General features: G+C 33.9%; 1 protein-coding gene across 1 annotated transcript in view; it reads right to left on the reverse strand.

Moving 5' to 3' along the window:
- Positions 1–13,429, reverse strand: part of LOC117123740 (extracellular calcium-sensing receptor-like) — a 33,501-nt gene that overhangs the window by 3,394 nt on the left and 16,678 nt on the right. The window contains exon 2 of the mRNA XM_033269745.1: positions 7,388–8,049. Coding sequence (XP_033125636.1) covers positions 7,388–8,049 — 662 coding nt within the window. The remainder of the gene's footprint in view (positions 1–7,387; positions 8,050–13,429) is intronic.

Genomic DNA, 13,429 nt, shown 5'->3' on the forward strand with positions numbered 1-13,429 from the left:
GTTTATGAGGACAATTTAAATTATGGGATTTTATTATATCATTGTAAATATCATATAATCATTTTTACCTAACTTTGGAAGTAAATTAATCAACGCATGTATATATTTTGAGAAGATAAAGTGAGGAATCTCAAAATGTCTGTCTCTATTCCGAGTTACTGTCTTTTTGTTTTAATAAAGTGAGGACGAATCTTTATTTTTCGTTACGATCATCTGTTTGTTTTGAAAGTATCATCTACGCCTAGGCCCTAGGTCTAGGCGTAGTCACTAGCAGGCCTCTCAATTTAACTCAGAGAGGCCTAGTCTAGCCTCTAGTTAGGGCAGGCCCGTCTCTATTTTAGGCAACAGGGTAGGTTGCAATGTGAATCGTCGATGATAATATGTTAATTTCGCCTGTAAATGAATGATAAATAATAATATTAATAACATGAAAGTTTCCTTGTATCTAGCCTAGGCCTATGATGACTTAGGATATTAATATTATAAACTATAATTTATGAAATTAATAAAATATGGTCATTTTCAAACCGATACAAATAGCCTGGCCTATTTTTTGTAAATTGTAATACAAACAATAAATCAAAGTTGAAGAATTATTGCTTTGAGAGAAATTTTTGTACAACATATGCCTAATTAATCACAATAATAAAGAAGCAAGGCCTATGTAAGTAATATAGCAGCATTCTCCATACTTCTGTTTATATAAGTAAGTTATTATTATCCTTATTACTGTATTATTATTTATTGAATTTTTCATTTGTAATTGTAAACCATTTAAACGTTTTGATTTAGTGTATGTATTAAAACAATCAAATATACAATATATATTTAATTTTTTATCTTAAAAATCTTCTTAGATGCACAATTAATTGATTTGTAAAGCACAATTGGCCACATTTGCATAGCACAGGACTCCTTGGACAAGTTTTCGCTTTTACTGGAGGATTCAATTTTTATTTTAATTATAACTTAAGCTAGGCCTTTTACTTATACTTCATAGCTTTCTGGATATACGGTAGATAATTTAACAGCAAAGTGCAACATTGCATCACTTAGAAATTTCGGTACTGCTTCGAAATCCTTCCTTTTTTTCTTATTTTAATTATATTTATAGTATTATAAATAGGCCGATTTAAGTACTACCTGGTGGTAGACCAAAGAAGTACCGAAATCTAGGCCTAGTAGGTGGATCATACCGTGAAGTGGGGCGAGCGGCACATGCCTTAATTTACTACCTGGATAGCGAGATTTTTCGATCGCCATTCAAAGCCTTTATTTAAGTTAAATAAAATCCCAAATCCTCCTCCCTTTTAGAATTTAAGGAAATTGATACATTGTTGTTTCTTTGTTGGATCGATTGAAGCAACCCCAAAAAGCGAACATACCGGTATTTCACATTATATAATCATCTATCATAACTGCTAACTTCCTATCCTATCGTATTAGTTTGTGGCTCGCCAATGTTTAGGTGACAACATGGCCGGTTAATTCATGTGATGCGATCCACCCAATCACACGCGCGTATTGAAACCGAGTTGGCCAAACTCCCTATCTACGGCTCTGATATGAATATTCATTAGCAAAGGGCTACCGGCCGCTCTGTTAATACCGCGCTGTTTTGTTACGTTAGGCCAAAGTTTGTCTCGAGGTCTAATAATACGGTAACAGAGATGATAATTACAATTACATAACGATGACTTAACTTTATATGTGTTTATGGGAAGAATTATTATGTGTAAATACAACTGTTAGGCCCAAAGGAGGTCGTGTACCTACGGAAGCGTATTGTTGCCAACTAAAAAAATAAAATTTAGATATTATCTCGTAATTACGAGATAATATCTCGTAATAACGAGAAAATTATCTCGTAATTAAGAGATATTATCTCGTGATTACGAGATATTATCTCGTAATAACGAGATAATATCTCGTTATTACGAGATATCTCGTAATAACGAGAAAATTATCTCGTAATTACGAGATATTATCTCGTAATTACGAGATATTATCTCGTAAAAACGAGATAATTACAGTATCTCGTAATTATGAGATAATATCTCGTTATTACGAGATAATATCTCATAATTACGAGATAATTATCTCGTAATTACGAGATATTAACTCGTACGTACGAGATAATAGGGTAAGGGTGGGAAATTGTGGACAGTATCAAAGAGTATATAACAGAAGAGAGTCCACTGCTATTCTTAATGCACGCGAGTCAGCGTGACGCCCGATCTTTATATTTCATTAATGAAAATTGTTTAGATATTATTTGAAAAATATATTATATGAAATAATGTAATCGTTAACGCTTTAATAATATTTGATATTCGAATGTTAAACACAGGCACAATGTATACACAGGCTTATAGTACTAGAGTCCAGTTAAAATGTAAATAATACTCGAAATAATATACTTATTATATATTTATATAAATATTATGCGTAAATATGTATTTAGTATATTGAATTAAATTTAACGAAAAAACGGAAGAAACATATAGGAAGGAAGAAAGAAGAAAAGGAAATAAAATTGGAGTGGCTGAAAATATTTACCGAAAATAAACTTAATTTAATAACTAAATACATATTTACGCATAATATTTAGGAATATGTAAATAAGTGTATCATTTCGATACATATTTACATGTTTTAACTGGACTCTCAACTAGGCCTGTGTATACATTGTGTCTGTACTTAACATAATTCAATCTTATTGATTTATTTAAATATTATCAAATATTATTAAACGTTAACGATTACATTATTTCATGTAATGTATTTTAAAAATAAATATCTAAATAATTTCATTATCGAAATATAAACTCTGAAAGTAAATTTACGTAGATTAGATCAATAAAAATGGACATAACAATCCTTAATATAAATCCTTCATTAACAATAACTTTTTCAATCTTCTAATCAAATTTATATAGCCGGAGTTAGTTTCGACGTAGGCAAACCTTGCTAAAAAAGTATACATTCTCCATCAAAGTGCTATTTCTATGAATGGAATGACCTGTTCAAAGCAGGGGCGGCTCTAGGATATAATTTATGGGGGTGGGGGGCTAAGATTTCCGACTGGGTGACTAAGTATTTATGGGGATAAGTTTTTATGGGAGCAACTACTAGCGAGCAACGTTATCTGAGGGCCGAATACCTGAACCGGGGGGGTGGGGGTGGGGGTTGGGAGGGAGTGCTCTCCGGCCTCCCAAAACGATTTTTTAAATTGGGTCCACAATTACCTACACTCGTAGGTAATTGTAGACACTTTATCCCAGTGTAATTAATGCTTGGCTAATTAAATAATAATCTGATAACCTTGAATTATGCGTGTAATTAAAGACCAATAATAGTTGTTGATTATAAAAAAAAAAAAACTTTCAGGTGTATAACTCAATCCACATTTTTTAAATGTATGCAAATAGGGCCTATGCTTAAAGGTCCACAATTCCCCACCCTTACCCTACCTCGTAATTACGAGATAATTATCTCGTTTTTACGAGATATTATATCTCGTTATTACGAGATAATATGTCGTAATAACGAGATAATTATCTCGTAATTATGAGAATATTATCTCGTAATAACGGGATAATATCTCGTAATTACGAGATAATTATCTCGTTATTACGAGATAATATCTGAATTTCATTTTTTTTTTTAGTTGGCAGCAATACGCTTCCGTATGTACCAACCCTTATGGACCTGTCACGTCTGTAGTTAATAGGCCTAGAAATTGCCATAGATATGACTGGTTACTAGAGTAGGCCTATAGGCCTGTCACGCAAACATTGGTCCGGGCCAAAAAAATCGGTCCGTCGCACTACTAAAATCGATCCTCCGTGTTGATTTTAGCCGCTATAACCGGTCCCGCTTGGATGAAATTGATCTGCGTCGGCCTGGCCACTTCATTTGTAACACATCTGCTGCTCGTAGGGTATGATTGTCTCTCCCGTGGAGTGGAGAAAAGTAATTTATGCTTCTCCCACACTTGCAAAGTCCTTTCAGTAACAGAATGATTCGTTATAAGCTTTTGAGGAAGTGTTTTATCAAACCCACCAGATAATGCATTTCCTAGGCCTGATAGACGCAGCGTGCACCATTTTCGGCGGCCGTGGTTAGGCCTACGTTTGGGCCTAAAATGAAACACAAGACTGATAGTTTTAAATATTCCGGATTATTGTCTGGGGTATTAGATCAAAACAATATAGGCCCTATGTTCTAATACATGAAATAAAGGGGTCAGAAATCTTGGAATTGGCGTCGCGGCGTTAAGCACATACAACCAAAACAAAACAAGGTAAAACAAATTAACTCCAGCGGAACAACACGATTTAAGACCACACCGTTTACCTTTTTTTCGTTATTTTACACCAAAGGGTTCACTGGGCGCGAAGCTTTACTTAATTTTCACCAGAGATTTCACACGTATATAACATATTAGACTATTATATAATGAGAGATAAGATATTTATCTATCATTTGAATACAAAAAAAAATATGAACAAAATACAAGTTATAACTTACAGGCCAGGTAACTTACAGGCCACCGTAGCCAGGTTCTTCCAAGGGTGGGGGACCACAGTCGAAGCCCCGGTGTGGTCGGCGAAACCCCCAAATCAAGAGATTTTTTGTGCTTTATGGGTCTAAATAATGCTATAAAAGCAGATATGCCTATGTTTGAAAATGTCTATGTCTGGGTGGGTCTGCAGTGCATTAGTTTGGTTGGAGGACTTATTTGGGAAATTTTAAAGAGGGGTTTCACCAGAAAAGAGGGGGTTTGCTACAGAAGGGGGTTCTCCCGAACCATAACCCCCTCCCCCCCCCGGATACGGGCCTACCAAATAGACGCCGGACCGTTTTTGGCTTATGTGGACTATATTTGGCAGGTAATTTTTAAAGTCCGGCGGACCGATTTTGGCCCTGGACTAAATTTTTCCTGACAGGCCCACAATCACGATTTATTTTATGCCACTACCTTGTATTATTATAGCACTGTAACAAAAAACAAAAACGACATTATCATTTTTCCATAGTTTGGGGGGGGGGGTATAAGCATTATTTTAATATAAATTGAACAAAATGAAACACTTGTATTGTGCATGCATTTCTGTGTGCTTAATAGTATTACTACATATTAAGCCCAAATAAAAGTATACCAGTAGTTTTGCAAAATTATTTTTTATTATTATTATTATTTTTGCTTGTACAATCATACATTGCATATTTATCTTTTTACTTGTTGAAATTTTTCTCGGAATTTGATTTTATTTTTTTATTATGTTATTGGATTAATATAATTTTTTGCTTTTCAATTCAATTTCTGTTTCTTTTATTAAACACCACCTCGCAGCTTTTGCTGAATTACATATTAAAATTTGTAAAAGAAAAAACATCAAAATAAGAGCATAAGGAAAAAGGACATCAAAAAAACCACTATCAAACAGTAATAGAACATTAAAATTAGAAAATAAAAAACCTATACTGATTGAATTAAGGTGTTTTTGACTGTATAATGACAATTATTATTAGGCCTATTGTTATTATTATTAGGCTTATATATTATTGATTGATTTATTCAAAGTTGAAATAAGTAAAAGGTTTAGAATTTAGGTTGCTGATACGTCACACGTCTTAGATTCATAATTTCATTACAAACTATCAGTATTCAAACTACTGGTAATCAAACTTCTGTAAAAAAACATGTAATAAATAAATTTTATATTAAAGCCCCATTCCCGGCAAGATTTCAGTTGTTAAGAAAAATCTGACTTTTATATAGGGTACCGGTATAAATATTTATAAATGTAATACGAAATTGCTAATTTAACTGAATTTAGACATTAATAAACATGAAAAAATGTAAAATAAGACTGAAATTTGATCTTTCTTTTTTTTTTTGTGTTCCACACAAAAAATAAATGCGGATAGATTTTTCATGTTTGATTTTGCGATAGGTCGGCAATGAAACACAGTTGGCGCCGAAAATATTAGCCAATCCAACACTGCTAGGTTAGGCCTAGCCTTAACTCGATTTAGGTTCTGTTATCTAACATAAAAACGGCCGACATGATATTTTCAATGGCTAGTATAGACAATTGCGAAATATAATATTCATAGGAATTATTTCAAATCTGTTAAAAAAATGAATCTGACCGAGATTTTGACAAACAAACATAGCTCAAGCCTACTCGATGGAGTGTGCCATATGCGAAGTAAAAAACAAATTTCATTAGAGAGGGCCCACTTTATTGACTGTATAAAGTATACATAAAAGCAAGAGCATTCCAGCGTATGCGATCTACAACCTCTGAATCTGCCTAGTAATGAAGAATTCGTCGAGAAAATGGTAATCTCCTATGAGAAATAGTCTGTATTTCTAATTTTTTTGTATTCTCTTGCGTAAAACTAAAATTTATGCCAATATTTTCCATTGATTATAATAAATAGAGTAATGATATACGCATTTTTTCTATAAAAAAAATTTTTTTTACTGAAATTCTGCCGGGAATGGGGCTTTAAGTTATTTATAATTTTAGTACATGAACATTTAGAATTGTTTACATTTCACTGGTATATTACACACCGTTGCTTTTTGTAATTTACAATATAAAATATAAACATACTAGATATACACATTTATGACGTAAGTTATAATTCCGACGATGGAAAAAAGAATGACTTTTTTTTGTTTTGTTACAGTACTGTAATCATAAACAAGGTAGTCGCAGTCCATACGCGTAATGTAAATTAATCGTGATCCCACTCAGCTCTCTTGGGCCTACGAGCAATCAGAGTCATATCTATATGTCTGCGCTAACCATAGACAGTTGATAAGGGCCTGAGTTTGGTACATATTCTGCGACCTCCTTTGGGCCTAACAGTTGTATTTGGACATAATAATTCCCCCCTAAAACACAAATAAAGTTAAGTCATCTTTTACATTCTGATACCGTCGTAAGATAAGATAAGATAAGATAAGATTTTCTTTATTGTCACGTTTAGAATGAAGTATACATGAAATTTTTCCTGTTGACACTTGAAATCTTAACTACTAGATAAAAATATACATAATTCATATAAAAGTATAGCGCCAATGAACTTGGCTGAGACGTCGAGGGGAAAAAAAATTCGCAGCCGGGTTTAACGCAGGCCTGGCTTATCTCCAAGTCTGAACGTAGCCTACATCTGTGTTTGATGCAAACTGAATGGACTTTTTTTGAATATCAAACTTAATGATCATTGATTGACCAATTCGAACGTGTTATTGTTAGGGTAAATACGCACTACATGCCCCACAAACATGTGTATGTATATTTGCGAGGTCAAGAAATCTGCATTTACCTGCTTTTCATTGAAATTTAAACAACAAAAAACCTACCTCGCCTGTGCCCCAGTAAATGGCAGAATCATTTATGTCCAATTTGCCATGCTTATATGAGCCCACCTTTTCCAATTCAATGATTCCATCTTCTGAAGGTTTACCATTTAAGATGATGTATGAGGGATTAGTTTGTCTATCTTCTGAAAACTGAAAACTAGATCCGTTGTTATCGCTAAAATTTACTTTCTCCAAATAAGGAACAAGTTGCCATCTATCTAGCTTATCTATAGTCGGACACTTGCCATCGTCTAAGATTCCCTCTCCAGACTTGCATTCCTGGATATCCTTAAGTGCCTGTGCAATGGCATATACGGCAATATACGTTGTGTAGGCCTCGTAGTTGGTAGCTGACTGTAAATAATTTTTTGCAGCAGATTCGATGAGATTGATAGTCTTATTGTCGATGTTTTCCCTGCACAATATCTTGTCACTACAATTTTGCGTCGTAATTATTTTCGTTTTACACATCCACTTGACGAAACTCTCTAGGAAATGTATGCTGTTGTGTTTCTGGATTGTATCGAATTTAGCAAGGTGATCGAGGAGCTTCGGTAGTCGTTTATCGCTAATAGTTACACCAAGTACTGACGCAACACTACTGTAGTTATAAAACTCCTTAGATATATCCGCCCAACCGTCCGTTGCTATCCAAACTTTAGCTATAAATGAAAACATTGAATAGGATGTTGATTTGTGTAAGTTCGCGCCATATTGAAGTTATGAAAATAAATCAGTATTTTGCAAGTGGTCCGGCAAATATCTATAACATAGCAGTGTGACCAGCGATGCTAATCCAATTATGCCAGGAGTTGATGGGAAATTATGCTAGATTATGCCAAATTAAGGTAAATTATGCTGGATCATTATGCCACATTTTGATAAAACAGATACAGGTACAAAACAGGTGGGAGAGGGGAATATTAACTGATGATTTCCTCCAGTACACAAGCCCTTTAATGCATGCTCCTTTGACTGCTGCTGGATTTGTTTGCAATTAATAATTATCATTCTATATTTTAAAGCTTTATTTCATTTAAAAAAAAATTCATATTGACTGCATGCACTAGCCTTTTGACAGCATAATACTACCAGTACTGTGTGGACGGTAGATTGACTTGCATGCTTTACCATGAGATATATTAAGCAGCAATACATTATTTAGTCTACTTTTATTTTTATTCTTATTTTATTTTAATTCCACACCAACAGCGAGTACGAACCCGCCGCTTACAGGATGGATAATACACTGAATAATTTTCTTTTTTAAATTCAGTAAAGGAATCAAAGAAAATATCAATACAGTTATCAATATTAATACAATAATTATAATATTTACTTAATCTACAAATAAATCCTTTCTTAATATGATCGACTGTACCAAAAGGGACAGACAATAAATTAGCTCGTCTCAGACAATGTTTAGGAACACATGAACTAGCAATTAATGTTTTTTACCATTACGTTATTCTATATTATTGTTTTTTATTTCTTGGTTTTTTTTACAACCTGTTGTTATTACTTTTGTTCTTGTTATGTTAAATGTTAAAAGTTTCGTTATCGTTATCGTTTTTTTGAATTACATGAAATTATAATGATGTTCCTCATCATCAACCTTATTATCATCATCATACTCATCATCATCCTTATCGCTATCCTCATCTTCATCCTCAGCATCCAAATCATCCTCATTATCATTACTGGTAGTGGTGGTGGTGGTAGTAGCATTGGTTGTGTAGTTTTGGTGGTTGTGGTGGTGATTGTGGTAGCAAAGGTGACGAGGCATATAGTTAAATGTTATGGGAAATTGAGAAGGCAATCATTGAGGATGTTAAAGTTACCATGGCATTGTTTTTTGTCTTTGTAGATAATGTTTTGCGTAAGTGTCTCTGCCAAATAGTTCTTGTGAGGAATTGTCCACTTTGATAATACATTGAAGTACAGTATCCTATCCATATACAGTTTGGCATGAGATTAATATTATTAATTATGATTGATTTAGGTAAATAAGCATATAACTAACAAAACAGGCCGTTGATAATGTTCCGATGGATTTATGTAAATTTGAGGTAAATGCGGTAAATATCTTCTATGTAATAACGTGTTAACTCGGACGTGTTTGTTGTTTAAATGCGGTGTTTGAATTTATTATTATTGTTCTCTTTTTCTTTAAAAAAAATACTAATCTGATGTTCATATCAACCCATTTTTGCGGAGTTTAGCAATACTCTGATTCTTGATTTTTTTGGAAAATTGTGATTCAACTTCCTTGAAATTGGCCGCAAATTAATTATTTTAGCATTAATAAATGCATGATTTATGTTGATTTATTGATTAAATTGTTGCTATTTTTATAACATTTTCTGTTTTTAAAAACTAAATTATTTCAGCTTTTAAAAAATGCATATAATTATTTTTTTAAATCAGTTTTATTATTGGGGGCCGTTTTTACCTACCTGTTCATTTGGGCCATTTTTACCGGAGCCATTTTTACAAGGGCCATTTTTACCGGGCCCTTTTTACCTGTGCCAGTTTTACATACTTGTAACATTCATATTAGACCGGGTGGGTGGCACAATGACGACACGATAGTTATGAGATGTGGAAGTAATAAGCAAGAAAATGTGGTAACAAAATCTAGTCCTAATGTAGCGGATGTTCGTCCCGTTGGTGGTAGCTTCATCATGTGTGAAAATCATAATTGTACTTGAAATACTTTCGGAGATATTTAATGGACAGGGAAAAACACAAAAAACTACTTACTTTTGTCGTATAGATGACTTCTTACATTCATGATTATTATTTAAAGGAATTCAATTAAGTCCTTTTAGAAATTTAAATTAATTTAGAATACTGAAATATTAGACAAATACCATAACGATAAAAAAAAAGTTATTAATGTATTAGAACTTTACTACAAATTTTACATTTGAATTTCCATTAAGTTTTGAAGTTCAGTGTTACGTTAAAATTATTAAACCAGAACCGGGCGTGTGGAGGTTGAATTTTGATTGGTAGAAAAATATGATCGCAGTCACGTAAATATGATATTCATAAACAAAAACAGTTGATTAAACGTAAACAAACATATTATTTGTTTGTAAAAGAAAATCAAAATTACAGTAAAGAAACCTGCATAGAAGGCGTCAGTGTAATTTTGCAATGCGTGCGTTATCAATAGTGTCATTTTAAATAATATATTATCAAAATAAAACAAAAAGACAGTAACTCCGAAATTCAAAAATTGTATAGAAGCATTGGAATGCTGGCTGAATGAAAGTCTCGTGACATGAAATAAACAATAAGATAATTCATTGAAATAAAACAAATTTAAACAGTAGAGAATACTTTCAAGACAAGTACATGTGATATAATTACAATTTAGAATTAAGTAAATAATTAAAGCTCTTTGGATGCTCTCAACCCAGTGTTAAAACAGGCTAACGCCTAATGGCCAAAGCCTCCGTAAATAAAATTTGTGACAATGTAGAGAGCCATACAGATTTTTAGTATTATCAAAATATTAATGTTTGCTTGAGTGATAAAGTATTTACATTTTTCAGGAAAATATTATTGATAATATGATAATGGTGTAGTTTTATATATCAATGGTATGCTTAAAACCCTCACATTGTCGTATGTGCTCATGAATACTGCTAACTGATTTGAGAGCATGCTCATTTATTCTTATCTTAAGGCATCTATCTGTCTTTCCTATGTACTGTAAATGGAATTGCAACCAGGGCATTCAAATTTATAAATCAAAGAGCTACGGTATTCTTTGGGAGTAAGGTCAATAGCAGATGTAAAATAAGGCTACGGTCACACTAGAGTTTCAAGCCTGGCTTGACTCACCGCGGGTGAGATTTTCGTAATGTGACCGCATCTGCACCGACTCGTGCCTGGCGTGACCTCGGGCTCAATTTACCTATCTCGATCCCGGCGCAGCACCCATATTGACCCTGGATTGACCCTGACGTGACCGAGATTGACATTTCCTCGTCGGCAGTCGACCAATCACAGTCGATGATGCCATTGCGTTTAGAAGTTCTTGAATGAAAAAAAACCCCGCGAGTTATTCATGTCTGTTCCATCAAGACGCAATCATTACTTTTCATAAAAGTTAATTCAATTTTTAATTAATAATAATGAGATTGATTTGGAGCGACCAGGAAACTGCTGACCTGGTAGATTTGTGGGGCCAACCCGAGCTGAGAGACCGGATAGAAAATAAAAAAACAAACGGGAATTTTTGGCGTGCTTGCTGAGAGATTAGCCAGTCTCGGATATAAGAAGAGAACAACGGCCCAAATTCAAACAAAAGTGAAGGCATTGCGAGCCCAATACAAGCTGATAAAAGATCAGTTGAAGAAGAGTGGTTCGGGTACGTCTGGTGTAAAATCTTTGATTGCGATCCACCCAATCACACACGCGTATATTGAATCCCGTGAAACAGAGTTGGCCAAACTCTCTCTCTACGGCTCAGCTGTTTCGACTTTCATAATTTGGAGGCCAATCCAACTAGTGTGACCGACCGAGAATTTCGAGCCTGGCTTGAAATCTCACCCGCGGTGAGTCAAGCCAGGCTTGAGACGCTAGTGTGACCGTAGACTAAGAGACTTGCTTAGTTTGCCACATACTATCAAAACAATTGATCTCGAAATACTAAGGCGTACTAATCCGATTGAGTTCCTATTGTTCGCTATTGTTCGAGTCAATTAACTTCCAGCTGTGTTCTAGTTCTCTGATCATAAGGCGCGGTGCCGACAGTTCAGCAACAAGTATGAAAATATCACCACAAACCTCAGCAACTTGAAACTAAAAATGCAATTAAACAACGTCGCGAAGCATGTAGATCACATAGGCTATACTCATCAAAAGAATGACTCTGATTTCGATGTTAACCATTGAATTCCCTTTGGAATGATTATCAAGATAAACGAAAACATTGCAATCATTATTTAAGCGCAAGATAATGGAAAAAAGGGTTGATCGTTGTTCAATACTCATGGATAAAGCTGGTCCTCAATTAAAGGAATTTTGGCATGAACTTAAAGGGAAAAAACAAAATAATAAGGTTGACTCTATTCTAATTCCCGGAACTAATATTTTCTCCCGAAACTATGAAACAATCACTAAATTTGCACTTCAGTTCTCTTAGTAATCATAAAGAGAATAGCGACTATTGTTACGAAACGACATGCACGACAGAACCACAAGATAAGCATTCGGCTACCTTAGATCACATCAATATCTTAGTTGACGATGTTGCATATTCTGTAAAATAACAAAACGCCTGGATCTGATTGCATAACTAACGAAATTGTTGAAAATGGAGGTAATTCAATGATACGATCACTCCAGAAACTATTCCAGAGGTTCACGGAAACTGAATGCATCCCTAATGAATGGAACGAAGGAATTATTATTCCTATATTTAAAAAAGGTGATCGTCGTGATCTTATCAATTATCGTGGGATCACACTTAATTCATGTAGGCCTGTATCTAAAATGTTTAATAGAATCTTGGCAAAATACATTTCGGAATTCATAGAAAAAACAATATTTTAACCGAAGTCCGAGGAGGATTAAGAAGGGATAGACAATGCGAAGATTATATTTTTGTGTTAAAAAGTATTATCGCGACAAGGCAGGCAGAAGGAAAGAAAACTTATTTTGCTTTCCTTGATTTTAAAAAAGCCTTTGACTCAGTTTGGCGTCAAGGGCTAAACGTATTGGTTTAAAAAGTAAATTAATTAACCTGATTAACATTATGTATTCAAATACAAAGTGCAAAGTCTTGTTTAATAATCTAGAATCTGATTGTTTAGTTTTGATGAGGGAGTGAAACAAGGTTGTTCACTATCACCAATCTTTTTTTCTATCTACATGAATGAGATTAATCGAATTAAAGATAAAAATATTGACGTAAAAATCTATGAAACGCAAATAGATGCTCTATTTTAGACCGACGATGTCGTCTTGATTGGAGATAGCGAATGTGAACTAGAAAAACTACTTAAGGTTGCAAATGACTTCTCA

The sequence above is a fragment of the Anneissia japonica genome, unplaced genomic scaffold, assembly GCF_011630105.1.
Source record: "Anneissia japonica isolate Jap-2015-1 unplaced genomic scaffold, ASM1163010v1 scaffold1104_len307771_cov217, whole genome shotgun sequence".
Lineage (NCBI taxonomy): Eukaryota > Metazoa > Echinodermata > Crinoidea > Comatulida > Comatulidae > Anneissia > Anneissia japonica.